The sequence below is a fragment of the Oncorhynchus tshawytscha genome, linkage group LG12 (assembly GCF_018296145.1).
Source record: "Oncorhynchus tshawytscha isolate Ot180627B linkage group LG12, Otsh_v2.0, whole genome shotgun sequence".
Classification (NCBI taxonomy): domain Eukaryota; kingdom Metazoa; phylum Chordata; class Actinopteri; order Salmoniformes; family Salmonidae; genus Oncorhynchus; species Oncorhynchus tshawytscha.
In genome coordinates, this window is record NC_056440.1 from 20,621,559 (window position 1) to 20,638,932 (window position 17,374).

At 41.3% G+C, this 17,374-nt stretch overlaps 1 protein-coding gene across 2 annotated transcripts; it reads right to left on the bottom strand.

Moving 5' to 3' along the window:
- Positions 1-4: 4 nt before the first annotated feature.
- Positions 5-13,873, bottom strand: LOC112262685 (rho GTPase-activating protein 25-like). 2 transcript variants are annotated; one of them, XM_024438378.2, is made up of 12 exons: positions 13,433-13,872; positions 6,988-7,087; positions 6,110-6,312; positions 5,784-5,871; positions 5,437-5,550; positions 4,756-4,963; positions 4,071-4,203; positions 3,432-3,505; positions 3,078-3,199; positions 2,588-2,745; positions 1,748-2,322; positions 5-1,359 (listed from the first exon to the last, which is right to left on the bottom strand). In XM_024438378.2, exons 3-12 carry the CDS (start codon positions 6,293-6,295, stop codon positions 1,158-1,160), a joined length of 1,860 nt encoding a protein of 619 aa, XP_024294146.1. In that variant the 5' UTR covers positions 6,296-6,312; positions 6,988-7,087; positions 13,433-13,872; the 3' UTR covers positions 5-1,157. The 2 variants fall into 2 exon arrangements, with proteins under 2 accessions (XP_024294146.1, XP_024294145.1); XM_024438377.2 differs by lacking the exon at positions 6,988-7,087 and having other exon boundaries at positions 13,433-13,873.
- Positions 13,874-17,374: the final 3,501 nt, after the last annotated feature.

Sequence of the window (17,374 nt, forward strand, 5' to 3'; positions counted from 1 at the left end):
CATGTCGACTTATTCTGTTCCTCCTTTATTAATGTCTGGTCAAACAAAATATTAACAGGATTCAAACCTCAACAATTGAGCCAACATGCACAGCGTTCACTGTGAATATGATCTCCGCGAATGTAGGTCAAATTCATTTCATTAAAAACTGCAAATTTAATCCTGGCCGAAATACTTATACAGACCATTATAGTCCAATTGTCCTGGACATTCTCTTAACCTGGACATTATGCGCAACCTGCTATTTCATGTACATGCTCTAATCATCTGAGAATATACATGTAACGGAGCCGGCATGGTCAACAACTATCAGCACTGTATAGGCTACTGCACATCACATCCATACTACATAATCAGCTACACCGAGCAAAGGCCATTCATATACAGTCACAGTATTCCTTATTTGGTGTTTATAAAATGTGAAGTGTAGTCAACACAATGGCTGGTTTGACTAAAGAGTTTACCCATTGGTTTTCTCAACAAACCAACTTACAACCTACAGATATAGGATCTTAATTTGATCATACTGTTCTTGCAGGACAGTTCATGCACAGCAGGAAATGCAAACTTATAGTGTATTCAAGGTTTAAAAAGGCTTCTAAAGTTTGTAATGTGTACTTGAAAATGTCAGACTTGACTTGCCCTAACAAAAAATGTATCACCCCCTACAAAAATGTCCATTAATTATAATCCACACAAGAATTCACATTTCCTGTTAATGCAGGATTATTTTCCCACTGTAGGAATATTGTCAAATTAAGATTCTGCATCTGTAGCAACATGTTCCAGGTCCCAGCCAGAGTTACAGCTCTGGCCAAGACACTGACTCTCTACCTCTCGTAGAACAGCAGGTGGCCTATAGTCAGCATGAGGCTGTGATGTCCACTGTGATGGGCTTTCTTCTCTATGTTGGAGATCTCTATATTGAGGGATCTCTATGTTATGTCACAGTTTAGAGATATCTATGTTAAAAATCTATATATTTTATTGTGGGATCTCTTTGATAACTTAAGGCTATAGGCAGTTCTATGTTCTAGGTAGGCTTCATGGTTCCCTGGTGGGGAGCTATTGGATCTAGGTTGGGCCTGTGGTTTTAGGTTGGCCCCTTCATGGTTCTAGGTTGGCCCCTTCGTGCTTCTAAGTTGGCCCTCATGGTTCTAAGTTGGCCCTTGTGGTTCTCTGCTGAGGAACTGCTGTATCTCTTGGTCCAGCTCCTGGTTATGTCTCTGGGCCTCGTCTCGGCTGTGTTCCGCGTTCCTCAGCCGGATCTCCAGAGCGGACACACAGCGCTTCTCTGCGTCCAGGGCTGACTGCAGTTCTGCTACTGTGGCACTCAGCTCTTTGTTCCTCTGCTGCAGGCTGCATGAGAGGGGAGAGGAAAGATATTATTTATGAATGCAGAGTAAAGTATGTATTGGTCAGTGTGTGTGTGTGTGTGTGTGTGTGTGTGTGTGTGTGTGTGTGTGTGTGTGTGTGTGTGTGTGTGTGTGTGTGTGTGTGTGTGTGTGTGTGTGTGTGTGTGTGTGTGTGTGTGTGTGTGTGTGTGTGTGTGTGTGTGTGTGTGTGTGTGTGTGTGTGTGTGTGCGTGCGTGCATTTATGTAATAATCTTACTAATGTTGACATTTTGTCCTTTCCAATAAGATAGTGTCTGTGTCTCAAATAGCACCCAATTCCCTACAGTACATCATGTAAGGCATAGGGTGCCATTTAGGATGCAGACAGTATTCTTACCCCCATTATACAGACCTAGTACTGAGGTGCTCTGAGCTTCCCTGGCTGGCCTCCTGTCGGTCAGCCTTGCTGTCTGGTTGGAGGGCTGAAGATGGAACCACAGCTGTACTGGCCTCTGTCTTCTTCTCAGGGGTCGTGGACTGAGGCTTTTGCTGGGGGTCATTGCTGGGTTTGTAAGAGATGGCTGTGATGTCATCATAGGTGACTGTGATGTCACTTCCTCTCCTGGCCGTCCCTCTGTCCTCCCAGTCCTTTTGGGCACCTCCGAACAGAGACGTCTTCTGCAGGTCCAGGATCTTAAAGATGTCCTCTGAGAGAGTCTTCTCTCCATTCTCCTCGCTGCTCTCCTGGATGCGGCTCCAGCGGTTCATGGCCTCCAGCTTGCGGGCCCTCCCGCTCCCAGGGACAGGGCAGTTCAATGTAGGCAGGGTCTGGGTGCGTTTGCGGGGGCTTCCAGACAAGGGGTCCAAGTCTGAGGATGAGAAAGGGTAGTGGGGCTGCTGGGGGATGGAGATGGTAACTGGCTCGGCCCCCAGGGTGTCTGTGTCTTCCTCCTCCTCCTCTGGAGACTCTGACTGAAAGCCCTCACACTGCAGGGACATAGAGGATGTGGAATATAGTATAGACCACAAAATTAGAATGAGAGAATATATTTATATTGTTTAGCTTTATGCAATGCTTACTGGTATAATGTATCCACAACCAATGGGTATTACTCACATTACCACATTCACAGTATGAAACAATAGGAGAGCCTCTTTAAGGTTACATCCTAAATTGTGCCCTATTCCCTTTATAGTGCACTACTTTCGATTAGGTCTATATGGGCTATGTTTGAAAATGTTATGTTGTTACCTCAGCAGACTCCCAGCCCACAAAGCTGCGTGGAGCACTGTTCTTCTTGCTCTCACTCTTCTTGCTGGGGGGTGAAGGAGCCACGTCTTTAGACGGAGGAAACAGAGCCTCATGCTGTCTGATCATCACTGTCATCAACTTCTGGATCTGAGGAGTCCCTGGAGAAGACAGACAAGTATACAGTCTGTTAACACACAAACACGTCTGAAAGGTAAACATATAGTGAGGATAAAGAAACCATTTGTTGATATAAAATCAAATCAAGTTGTATTTGTCACATGAGCCGAATACAACAGGTGTAAACCTTACCGTGAAATGCTTACTTACTTAGCCCTTAATCAAACAGTGCATCATGGTTTGTATTTATTGTAGGTCAGTAAGGTCAGTTGGTCATGGTATCAAGCAGCAGCAGTATGTGATAAATAAAAGTAGAATAAAACACTACCCTGTTACAGTATACCCTAAGAGGATCCTGACAGTCTGGTCTCACCCGTCATCATAGTGATGGGGTCCTCGATCTGGGGCTTGAGCAGATTGATCCCAATGACCGTGGCCAGGTTTTCAACACTCATCTTGTTCACCTTGGAGTTTTGCTGCACCTCAAATAAGAACCTGCAAAGAGAGGTTATGCAGCAAAGTCAGTCACATCAAAAATATGTACTAATCAAACAACAAATGCTGTATGAGCAAGCTATAGATTAAATATTACAGTGTAGTTATCAAATTGCTTTTCAGATGTTTTGCAAGGAGCTTCAAACTACAGGTTCCTTGAATTGTAATTCAATCAATTACCCCCTGATCCCCCTTATCCCCCTGATCTTTGGTTGTGTGACTGTAAGCTCACCTGCACATGTAGCTGAGTAGGTTATAGTTGGGTCTAGGAAGGAGGGTGATCTGCTTCTCCAGTCTTTCACGACCCTGAGCAAAGAGAGAGTTAGTAAGGCAAAACATTGATTCAGTTGGCCTACATAGGCTGCGTTTAAACAGGCAGCCCAATTCTGATATATTTTTCACAAATTGGTCTTTTGACCAATCAGATGAGCTCTGAAAAAGATGTGACCTGAAAAGATATGGTGTGATTGGTCAAAATACCAATTATTGGAAAAAAGATATGAATTGGGCTGTCTGTCTAAACGCAGCCATATAGTAATTGTGGCACAGTTGACAGAAATAGAGCTAAATTACAAATTGTACCGAAAAACTTTTTTTATATGAATATTTGGCTAAGGTCTTCGTTGAAAGGAAATCAAAACACTCTGATTCAGTACATACTCATTTTAGAACACTTGACAGAAATAGAGCTAAATGACAAATTGTAGCCAAGAAAAAATGTTTATTTATAAGAATATTGGCTAAAGAATTAGTTTGTATTTATTCCTTTACAAGTTGATAGAAACGGTCCTAAATCACAAATTGTAGTGCAAAGGTTTATTTATGACAATATTTGCCTAAGGTCTTCATTGAAGTAAATATGAGTTCCTACTGCAGCACTGTTGGGGTCCAGCATGGGGCTGCAGTCTAGGAAGTCTTGGTACTGTGTCCAAGGAACCACTGGCTCAGGCAGATCCCTTAGGTACAACTTCAACAATGACGCTACTGTGTGGACATCTGTGTCACTGCAGGGCACAAATCAGTCAAACAGTGCATCCTGTACACAGGCTATACAAGCGCAGCCACACACACTACCGCACATACACATGCACGCACACACACACACACACACACACACACACACACACACACACACACACACACACACACACACACAAACACAAACACAAACATACAGTCGTGCTGAGTGTATTGCTATTTTGTGTTGAATCCAGCTACAAAACAGTTTGTCCCCGTTTTCATTCATTTTGTCAATAGAGAGTTAAGCGTGAGCAGAAGGTTCTTATAAGACTGTTCACTGTGATGTTGACTAACGTTGCACTCCTCTTCCCTGTCAAGTTGGACAGGATGTGGTGTAAGCCACAGAGCACCGAGAGCAGAAGAAGTGTATCAGGCTTCTCTGCACTATCATGCTGACTGCATCTCTCTCATGTCTCTATGCAACCTTTAGAGACAGTACCCCATCTGCAATGATAATTGGTTCATTTGAGTTTGTATAAAAAGGGTGTAATAGTTATCTGTTTGTATGTTGGGGCCCTAGCTCTGAGGCATCTCACCTTGGGAAGGAAGGTCTCTCTCCGGCGTTGAAAGCGTCCCTGAACTGTTTGACGGTGTTGTCTTGTCCCGGTAGTCTAAAGATGCCCTCCTCACTCAGTCCATGTTCTCTGATGAATTCAGCACACTTCTGCACCAGGACGGGCACCATGTGGGAGCCAAACCGCTGCTCATAGGTCACAGTATCACCCAGGCTCTTGCCAAATATCGCTGAGGGGGTAAGAGAGCAGTTAGAGTAAGTCACACATTTTTTGTGGTTGAAATACTATCAACTTTTATGATGCTGATAAAGATAGCACATCTATCTAACTGCCTATTCGCATTCTCTCAATCTGGAGAATCAAAAACACAGTTTCTCAAGTTGTGGGTCGAGGCTCGAGACCCACTGGTCTGGTGGGTAGCGGTGGCAGGCTCCTCATGCTTTGCGAACATGTAGGCCTACTGACCCGTGGCTAGAAACATTTGTATGGTTTATGTCATGGGCCCGAAGACAACTCCAAAAAGAGTTCTCGAACCAAAAGTCAAGGAAATAAGTTCAGATGTTACACTAGAGCCCTGCATTTTTCCTGACCATGTGATCCAACCAGGAAAAATATATCCTAGCTATACGTTGTTTTTCCTGGTCAAGTACCTTGGTCAGGGAAATCTCCTGTCTCTAAATATGTTCAGCAAGCTATCTGTACCTCCACTAGAGGGTGCTCCAACCACCCTGCGCAGCGTGCGGACCCACTCATCCATCTCACTGTGGGAGTTGGCCATGAGAATGTAGGGGCACCGCTCCCGATCACCACTGCTGCCTGGAATTCACAGAGATACAGAGAGGGTATGACCCTCCAACACACTGGGATACATCATACATAGATGGGTCTTTAGAGAGAAAGAGAGAGTGAGAGATGGTGAGACAGAGGGACAGAGAGAGGGTGAAAGAGAGATAGAGAGATCAAGGGGAAAAGGGAAAGAGAGAGAGAGACAGAGAGAGAGAGAGACAGAGAGACAGAGAGAAAGAGACCAGAGACAGTCTTCTGCTTACGCGGCATGATCTCAAACAGGAATTTCCCTGGGTCGTCTTGGTTCAGTGGGAGCTCATTTACTTTGCTGAACCTCAGTTGGATCACTCCCTAGGGACAGAGGGGCAGACAGGCACTGACATCTTAGTAAATAACACATATATGCTACAGGAAACACAGGAAATGACTTCAATAAAGATGGAAACATGCTAACTGAATATTGACAGCAGTAGTGTTGTTTGGATGCTTGAAGGTCCCTGAGTTTTTCCTAACGATATGACCTTCATATCAGGAAATGACCTTCGTTCAGGAAATGCCATTAATGGATAGCTAGTGCCCCCTCTCTCACCTGGACACTCCCCTCCTTTTCGTCTTTATGGTAGGTCAGTGTGCTCCCTCTCAGGACAAAGTAACGCTGCTGCCAGTTCTTCACGATGGACCTCTGTTTCCTCAGCCAGCCGGTCTTCAGTGGCCTCTCCATGGAGGTGGTGGTGGAGCCGGGCGAGCCTGACCCAGGGCTGCCCTCTCCAGGCATCACACTCTTAGACCGCGCTGCAGCAGAGTGGGAACAAACACACAGTCTTAAGAGACTCTTTACTAAACACAGGCAGGATGTCAACAAGGCTTTCAACATCCGTCAAGTCAGGTCTTCCTCTTTTATTGATTTGAATATGCATCAATCTGACATTTGCAGTAGATAGAAGTCAGTGTGTGTGGCTGTGTGCAGGGCTGCAGGCTGAAACTTGACAAGTGTATTTTTGTCCTCCTTGTGTGTGGTGGCCTGGCAGGATACAGCTGCCTCAATCTGACCTGCTATTGTAAATTATAGCTGTGATTGTTCAGTGGATGGAAAGTAGCAAACAACAAATACTCTGGGCCTTCAACAGTAAAGTGCACTAGAGGAAAGAGCAAATCAGGAACAATAATACAGTATGGTCTCAACTCAGCCTGGTCTCATAGACTAGACGTAATATAGTACATTTTCAAATGAGTATGATATGTTATGTTTGGTATGGTTACATAGCACAGATGGTTACTGAAGGAGGGTGGTTGGTCAGGGTGGATGGGTAGGCGTATAACCTGAACATCTGGCAAACCAAAAGTTGCTAACGTTAGCCTGCTAGCTTTTGCAAATTCGTAACATATATTATATATAAAATAATATGAATTGTAATTCATAACACATCATACGAAATGGGTGAGGAACATCCACAAATGAATACATACCATATGAAACAAGGTTGAGTCATTTGTCCATGTTTGGGTTTCTTTACCCTTTACTAAAAGGCCATCCATTGCTCAGCAACATCCTGAGTGTCTTAGTCGTCTGTGTTTGATATCAGAGGAGAACATGAGAGAGAGAAAAATAATCGTATGAAGAAAGGATGGAAATGGAGGTAAAGTTGCAGGCTACGTGTCACACCAATAACGTTTGCCTGCCAGAGTGCTTTGCGAACCGAGTGCAAACTGATTTTATATTTAAAATCCCACGAAAATGTCAGCAAAGTGCTGAAAGATCAGCAGATGAACTGGAGATCCACATTCAGTGGGATGTGTGCAACCCAAAGTCAGTGGGGAATCTTGAGGAACTTCTTTTAAAATGTTTTTATTTTATTTTTTTAAATGTATGCTCTTCTGATTTCATTGCTTCCGTTTGTGTTGGAAAGCTAAGAGTTAATACTGAAGAGAAAAGAATATCCAATCAGGAATTTTCTTTGGTGGCCTCTGGGGAGAAAAATCTAGCTAGTTCAGTCAGCCACTGGCTAGGCTTTCAGAAGCTGGAGAGAAGGACTCTGTCATTCAATTGTATTAGACAATGGAATAAACCAATCACATTTAGACTTGGAAAGGGTGGTGTCATTTAAAATAAAAAAGGCCTTCTGGAAGGCCTAGACATGTCACTATTGACTGGGAGCCAATAGTGAGCAGTAGCCTAGTTTTCCCATGCTTTTGTTTGACAATGGGGTGGCAGTAGCAGGTGTTATCGAGGAGGATGTCTTGGCTAATATGTTGGCATTGCCCTTATCAAGGCTAACTTTCTATGAGAAGTTAAATGTTGTGCAGAGGGTGTGGCCAACACCAGCACTGCCCTGATTGGTACATTGTGGAAAGAGCTTTGAAAGGCATTTTCAAGCTAACAATTATGAGCGCTATCCATGGATGACCGGGTGTGAGAGAACCAGGAAACTGTTCTGCTGGGATTGTCTACTCTTCAGAACCTACAAAACATCAACCTGGGCCAGTACTGGTTTCAAAGACCTACCCAGTTTTACGAAGTCAACTCTGCACCACCAAGACTCAACTTCACACCTGCAAGCTACGGTGAGTTCAAAAACATTTGGGGGCACAAGTGTAGACATTCAGCTTAACAAACAGCTGCGTAGAGACTCTTTCTCACAACGATAAAGTCAGGCTGAACAGGGAGATTCTGGCCAAAGTAGGCTACGTGGCACAGGATGGAGAGAGAAAGCGACGGACGGAGTGACACAGACGGTGGCACCATAGGTTTGCCGGAGAGATTAGACTGATTGCAATCGAGAGCTACTGCATCATCACTGAATTGGAGAAACACTTCGAAGGCCCCTACCTAGAAGTCAGACCCTTTGGTCAAAAGGCTCTGAATGAACCTTGGCTCTCACACAGGGATGTATGAGACATAACACCCTCTGGAAAGATGGACACAGATCTTTGAGTAACTTGTCAACTAGACAGAGGACCTCCTAGACCCAATAGACCCATTGAACCAGAAATAAATGTTCAAATTCTCCATCAAGCCCAGCTGTTTTACGTCAAGTTGAATAATGTTAAATGAGTGAGACTTGATTGAACTGTGCAGCACTCACAGGATTATGAAGTTCCAAATGATCTCAATGACGTTCTGAAGAAAAAGTGAATGTTGAACCCTAGTTAAATAAAGGTAAAATTAAAAAATTAAAACCCTAGATACCAAGGATGCATCCCAAATGGCACCCTATTCCCTATGGGGCACTACTTTTGACCAGAGCCCTATGGGCCCTGGTCAAAAGTAACGCACTGAATAGGGTAACAACTTTAGCAGTTCAAATGACAGAACACACTTGCCCCAGTCAGCTGTGTAACTGTACATTTCAATTATGTGTATATATTTCGTATGCCTAGCTATGGAATGCCATTGACTTTCAAACTTTCATAGTGTACTGGTGTAAGGAAAAATACAGTCGTGATGTAGAGAAGTACAACAGGCCTTCTCACATGGTCTCTCTCTTTCTCTCTCACACACACACACGCGCACACACACACGCACACACATACACACACACACACACACACACACACACACACACACACACACACACACACACACACACACACACACACACACACACACACACACACACACACACACACACACACACACACACACACACACACACACACACACACAGACACACACTAGTAGTGTGCAGGTCAGCTGTTTGTTCACCCACACCCGCCCGCAATTGCTGATAACCCATCTGCAAACGCCCCACTATATGTGATAAAGTGAAAATCTGAGGCCCACACCTGATCCTAACCCGCTAATATAGAAACTGTTCTGTAGGTCACATTCAGAGACGGCAGAAACATTTTTGGACAGGGGGTCCAGATTCTTTGTTGTTGCCTGATTTAGATGTGTTTCTGCTTATAATTTCCAACATTCTGTTAGGCTATTTGTTAGTCAACTTGCCTATAATTAGATACATGCAGCTTCTCTTCTGTCATACAGTATGTTTCCCTATAAGCCTGAATAAACACTTGCTCACCAGAATAATGTCATAAATCGGTAGAATAAATTATTCAATATACTAGTTGACATCGGTAACAAAGGTCTTTAGGGAGAAAATGCTAAAAAATCTGAAAATAATTTCTGTGCAAGATTTCCAAATGACATCAGTTTGACCAGTTGTAAGGAAATAGAAAGCTGTGCAAATTGTGACTGTCTCATTTGTGTACCGCCTCATAATCATCACATAAAGACTCTTTTAACATTTCACCAAATAGTTCCCAAATATTACTTTTATGGCCTCTGTGGATCAATATGAACTTTTTCTGCCTTTTGGTGTGTAGTCTATTTGACGTGTGTACAACTTAGACTTATAGCTTATAGCTATGCCAGAGAAAAACCTCAATGTAGCCTATAGATATAAATTGCACAAGAATGATAGATTTATGGATTTTTAAGTTGTAGTTTTCTCTTTATTCAACCCGCCACCCACCCTTCATCACACAATATTTCATGACCCTAAACCTGCCCACCCTGTAGATATAACCGTGGGGATGGCAGGTTATGAGTCAACCCGCGCATCACTAACATATACACACACTGATGTATATATGAAATACAATAAAATATCTATGTCCATATTGTCCATTAATTTATATTGGATAGACCATATGGATAAAGAGAAAATAGCCTAATTAATGAAAAAAGGATCTAATCAACAATGACATAATAGACAATTAACTCTGCAGCTCTTCCAACTATTGACTTTTTTCACAACTGCCAACACAAAGACATATGACATAGTAAAATAAATAAACGGGTGTCAAAATATAAAGGATATTTCATGCTGAAACCCAACGGAAATACCAAAGGTATTCACTAAGTTGATGGGTTATATTTAGGATCATGTTTCACAGCTTTGTCATTCATTTAAAAAAATATTTAAATCATTTTATTTTGTTAATTTACAAATTTGACATGTTATGACAATTCCATAAAATCCTATATTGGTAAACTTCCAAAGTTACTGGTAATATACCCTTCCTTTGCAAGCCTACTCACAGCTACTGTTCTGGCATTTCATCAGCTTCCTGCTGAAAGCACCACAGAGCACAGAGGAAATCAAAAATGCCTTACTGCCACTGGAGTAGCAGAAACCCCCACAGCTCTGACGAAATTAGCTCTCTCCGCCTTATGGAAAAATGTGTAGAATTGCATGAGATTAGCTACAAAACTACACATTCCTCTCTGCCCCATGGCAAAATGTGTAACAGCAACATTTTCTTTCAGCCTCATGGAAAAATGTGTACAATAGCATGTGAATAGCTATAAAATGGCAATTTTTTTCTCTTTGGCCCATGGCAAAATATGTAGAATTGCAGGAAATGATCTGCTAATAATGTAATAACTTTATCATTTATAATGTAATAAATTGCCAATAATGTAATAAATATGCGGAATGCATAACGCCTCACACAGAAAGCGCCGCAGGTCCTAATTCAGGCACTTGTCATCTCCCGTCTGGCCTACTTCAACTTGCTGTTGGCTGGGCTTATCCAGAATGCTACAGCCGCCTGTTGTTCAACCTTCCTAAGTTCTCCCATGTCACCCCACTCCTCCTCACACTCCACTGGCTTCCAGTCGAAGCTCGCATCCACTACAAGACCATGGTGCTTACCAACGGAACAGCAAGAGGAACTGCCCCTCCGTACCTTCAGGCTATGCTCAAACCTGACACCCCAACCTGAGCACTCTGTTCTGCCTCTGGTCTCTTGGCCCTCCCACCCCAGCACCAGCTCAGCTCAGTTCAAGCTCTTCGCTGTCCTGGCACCCCAATGGTGTAACCAGCTTCACCCTAAAGCTAGGACAGCAGAGTCCTTGCCCATCCTCTGAAAACATCTGAAACCCTACCTCTTCAAAAGTTTCTTAAATAATCCCACAGCACCCCCAATCCCACCCCCACCCCACACACAGTTGTGAATTTAAAAAATAAATAATATTACATTACAAAGTGGATAAAACAAAACAAGTTAATCAACAGTGTAATAATTTAAACAAATAATAACCATTCATTAATGGGATGCATATTAAGTGTTACACACTTGAACACTTTTAATTTGCATCCATTGCCACAACAGACTTGCAAAGGGTGTTACTATTGCACTTCCATTCAAACATCCAGTGTCATTAGAGAGAAAAAAACAACAATCATCCATTTGAAGACACACCTTGCAGTCATGTGTAGCCAAATTCTAATGATCACAAAAATATTCAAGAGTTTCAATCCTCCTTATCCTAGGATTGACCAAGCTACTTTGACTTACAGAGTGGAGATCGAACCAGACTCATGTCAGACAGACAGACAGGCAGGCAGACTCACCGATTCACTCACTCACAGACTGATTGACTGATTGACTGATTGACTCACTCACTCACTCACTCAACTCACTCACTCACTCTTAACCCATAGATGTGGTAAACAGGTCAATCGAACTCGACCAAAACAATGGATTTGCCAAGGAAACGCATGGGGGAAAGGTCCGTGGAGGATATATCCAGTCTCCTCATTGCCTCCCAGCCAAATTGGCCAATATTTAGGCTGTTTATATGTGTATTTCACACTATGTTGAGGTAAAAATCGGTGTATAATGCTTATATGGATGTCAACACCAGCACATGTTTATGTCATCGTTACCAATCAATTGCATTGACCACCACCGATTTCTGTATGCTAGCTATGCTAACCAGCTTATACGAACAGGGGTTAGCATTAGGCAGTCACTGCTTCTAAACCTGAAAAGGGACAAGTTCTACATGTTATAAAGTGAAAACAGCCAAATATATCCAAATCAGACTTAAGTAACCACATTGTGGGCCTGTTACGATGCATAAATCATGACGGATTTGACGAATATCTATTTTGTTAAATCCGATTTGTTGAATGAGTGCCAACTGGTCATTGTCTACGTTCCATTGACTCCTTTACCACATCTATCGGCCCAAAGCCAAAATCAGTTTTTTTAGACTACTTTCATTTATCTGCCTTTACAGTCCTCTTATGACCTCTTACACATTTTCTTTTTCAAATAGTACAAGAAGCATTTTAATACAAAGTTGCCTTCATGGCTCCATTTGACATATGTTCTATAGATATGACAACATGTTGCGATTCTCTGTAGTATCTAAGTGTGTCAGAATTCAAATGAGAAAAAGATGAGTATGGCCCCTCCAACATTAGTCCACTGGTTTAATTAACTGTCCAGTTATGGTCCCTTATTAATATCAAATAAGGATTCAGGAATGTGGTATGGTGTGTAGTCAGTTATTACTGAAGCATGACACTTGATATGCATTAAAAAAAGACAGTGAATTTAGTTACTGTATTTTTTTTATAGGATACTGTTTTAACCCACTTCATAATATCATAATTTACTCAATAAATGATTGCCAATTTATTACATTATGCTTATTATATGATGCTGAGGTGCACCCAGTATAGCCTACTAAAACTGTAAATACAAGTATCCAAGTATTTTCACTGACTCATGTTGATGACAACTGCAATATTCCACTGATAGTTATAGCATGAATTAATTTGCATGGTTATGTACTATACTTCTGTATTCACATGGACTCATGCAGTTATAGGTGCACCGCCCCACCTGTAATCAGGTGTACGATCCTGCTGGAAGCCAAGGCCGTGGACCACAAACACTGCTAAACACACTAATTATAACCAAGTCTGAGAATAACATTGCCACAGTCAACCTCATGTTACACCCACAGGTCCAGTCTCTTTACCTAGAGGCCTGTTACACACACATTTGTACACTAGTGTACAATGCAACTGATCATAGAACAAACCTACTTACACAAATGCAATGACACCTAAGAATAGCTTTATGTTCAGTTTAACAACCAGTAACTTACCTATTTTGGCGGTTTCAGCTTTGAGGGTGCTGAAGTCCCAGTTCCGAGGTAGCTTGAGAGACATTCTCCCTCCTTCATAGGAAAGGTCAGTGTCTCACTTCACAACACAAATGCTCACACGTACTCACATACACACAGCACACACACATCCATTAAGGGTTTTGCTGTAAATCTCCTGTCTGCCAGTCACACTAAAACTGTTCTGTATCTGACTTCCTACTTCCTGTATAGATATTAATCTTTTTTTTTTCCAAAACATTAAAACACATTGTTTCTTGTCCCTTTCTACTTCTCTGTAGATACATGTTCTGCTATTCTAATGGTCCACTGTATGTTCTCCTATCTCCATGTAGGTAATAGCATTAGGTGCTCCATGATGGAAGGTTTCAAATGATCTAAAATTCAAAAGTGTCACTAAACCATTGGTCTCCTTGCGTTCTCTCTCAGGGGAAGTGGGTTCGTTTCATGGTTGCAGTCTCTTCAAACTGTGGTAATGATGCTTACAGGCAACATACAGCCAATGAGTTCACAGACACACATTTACTTTTTTCCTTTTATTGTCATCTAACATATGAACAAGATATTTACTGAAAGACCAAGCACATTTTTCTGACATTATCAAAAAAAAATCCTAAAACAAATACAATTTAACACAAATCATTGCACAATATACGATAATAAACAGAAATCATAAAATATCAATATATATCAGAGCAAAAGCAAACCAACCAGAGTAGACCCAGAGGAGAAGCGTATGCTTGAACAGCCAAACATAGCAGATCTCCATACATTCCATAATGTCCTGGATAACTTGATAAGATTCCTAACATATTAAAATAGAACTGTGTAATAGGAAATTTCACAGGGGTAGCCTATTCTGCAGAAAATATGTCTGCTCAATATTATGATTAACCTATTGGTGAGGGAAATTCTAATTTCTGTAAGAGCAAATTGCTAAGGAGTAATAATGATCCCCATTTCCCCCATAAGATGTTTCAAGTTAACCTTAGGAGATGGAATGTTATCGAACAGCAGTGATGCAGAAGGTATAATCTTGCTGCTTTTACATGTAAGTGCAATACTGGCAGAGGCTCAATTTAATAGACCAAGGAAGATAACACAAAAATGATCTATTTTAAACTTTAGCACACTCAAGTGGCAGCTATCCATAATACTGACATGGAACTGGCACAATACTGTTATTACCGCCATTGAAGTCCAAGGGAAATGTACCACCATTCTCACTGGTCCAATATTCCACTTGTTGGCTTCTGACAACTTCTATCAATGCCTCTATCATCTACACAACATGATACATTACAATAGGTTCCCTCTCTTGAATGCAGCACAAAGTTACCACAGATAGTTTCCATAGACGACATCAGCCAATATCTGGAAATTCAAAACTAGCTAATGCACCTGATACCACAGCAATAAGAGATAAAATAGTGACAAACACATTAAATATGTCCTATATTGCCTGAATATTTCTCTGAACTTTAGCTAAGTAAATCTGTGAGTTATGTAATGTAAAAACTGAAGGATATATAGATAATATAATTTCCAAAACAGCAAGATTAGTATGATATAATAATATAATATTGAAAATCAAAGGTAAGTTTAATACCAGTAGAGTATACAAGTCAACATAGTAATACAAATAAGCAAGGTAAGTTAAAGACTGACAGGATCTCAAATAATTATCACAAAAAAAAATATAGGAAAAATGTGCTTATGGAAGTAGGCATTTCAAAGAGTAGAGCTGCATGGTTTTTGGACTGTATAGAGGTTTCACTCTATTATGTGGCCTTCCATATTAGGGTCATGTCTAGACAAGATACAGCTTTTGTCCCAAATTGTTTTTTGTTGTTGTTGCTAATCGTAACCCTACACTTTTCCTAACCTTAACCTGCTAAATGATTTATCCTAATCTGCTGGGTAAATTCTTCTAACCTGCTACGAGGTCAATTTTGACAAAAGCTGTATTCTATCTTGACAAAACCCCATCTTAGTGGAGCTACATGACATGGATGGTGAGGATGTGAAGCACAGAGAGATGATGATAGTGGAGGTGCAGATCACCCAATCCCAAACATACCGCTATGGCTTTTTAGTGAACAGATTTCATATGAACTCTCCTCACTGTAAGTATTAGACCCTGCATGGACATTTCATATCCTACATATTGCTTTGTCTTTTACTGTTACAGAATAGAATCATAGAATATATGTGTTAGCGATGATACTTAATCCTACATTAAAAATGTTATTGGCAGAAACTGAGGTATCTATTCATTATTGGGGTGGCAGGTAGCCTAGTGGTTAGAGCATTGGACTTGTAACCAAAAGGTTGCAAGATCAAATCCCTGAGCTGACAAGTTAAAAATATGTCGTTCTTCCCCTGGACAAGGCAGTTAACCCACTGTTCCTAGGCTGTCATTGAAAATAAGAATTTGTTCTTAACTGACTTGCCTGGCAAAATAAAAATCTGTGTAGCTAATTATTGTTCAAGATCCAGTTGCATGAACCTTTGATTTCAAGCATTTCACTACACCTGCAAAAACATCTGCTAAATATGTGTATGCAAACAATAAAATTTTATTTGGATTGATTAAGTAAGACATAGGCTACTCCAAAAATCTAATTTCAATAATGTACCACGTTGAACAATTATCCGTCTATGAATGGCAGTGGATTCTTTACATATACAATTAAATCCCAATCTGGAGTTACAGTAGACGTATGGCATCAATGGATGATTGAGGTGATCGATTGTAAAGTAAATCAGTATTGGGTCGTACTATATGTGATTAGGCAGAGTGAAAGAGGTGACAGTTTGTAAAATATTTCAGATTTGGGCCCTATGTGATCAGGCAGAGTGCTGAGATAATCTGTATGTGGGTCAGTCACAGTTTACCACAGGCCCATCTCTTTAATTAAACACATCAATCCCTCAAATTTCCCTAAGTCATATACAGATGACCCTCTGGAGCCACATTCATAAAGCATCTATGAGTAGGAGTGCTGATCCAGGATCAGCTCCTCCCTGTCCATATAATGTATATCCACTATGCTCTTAAAGGCTAAACTGATCCTAGATCACTTATACTCTGAGGCCCTGGTTTCCCCAATGTCATATCCTTACACTCAGATTGGTCTATAGATTGGTCCCTGTAAATGAACATGACAAAACTGAGATCAACCAAGGACAAGAGTTTAACCATTTATGTTGGATGTGACCACAAATTGAAAGTCACTTGGTGATCTCACAATGGCAACAAGAGGAAAAACATCAACAGCATTAAAAGTAGCTTAACAAAATCTGTGAGATTATCAGTGGTTTTGGTATTGTGTATTACTACTGGCTTATTATGAGCCAACCTCCCCTCAGCAGCCTCCCGTTAGTGATTGTTCGCAACCCTCAGGGATGTGTAACTACGGCAACTATCTGTGAGCGTGGTTGCATCCTAAATGGCACCCTATTCCCTTTATAGTGCACTACTTTTGACCAGGGCACATAGTGCTCTAGTCTCAAGTAATACACTACACTGAGTTTACCAAACATTAGGAACACCTTCCTAATATTGAGTCGTATCCTTCACTACAGTCCCATAGCTTTGGACACTGAACAGACAGCATGATCCCTTCACCCCACCATCCTGGTGTTTTCTATACAACACTCTAACAGTTGAACAAATCTGCCTCTTAGGAGCAGTTTACAAACATATATTATACCAGCAGGGCAGGTAACAAAATAGATAACGCCTGGTGGCCATTTGTAACTATCTATTAATCCATTACAATAGCTGATGTAAACAACATGGATGGATTGTGTCCCATCTCACATTCCTATGAGAACCTCAACAGTTGCAGTCAGAGCCAGAAATAAAGAGGGCATATAGTGTATAGCATTTATAGAGATCTATATATAAACACTGTACCA

Excerpts from the sequence above, each read along its gene's own strand:
- LOC112262685 (XM_024438377.2), bottom strand. The coding sequence starts at position 13,496 with ATGTCTCTCAAGCTACCTCGGAACTGGGACTTCAGCACCCTCAAAGCT. Across the intron at positions 5,551-5,783 it reads CCTGTTTGAGATCATGCCGC|GCAGCAGTGGTGATCGGGAG; the intron begins GTAAGCAGAAGA and ends TGTGAATTCCAG. Across the intron at positions 2,746-3,077 it reads CCCCATCACTATGATGACGG|GGACTCCTCAGATCCAGAAG; the intron begins GTGAGACCAGAC and ends TGTCTTCTCCAG.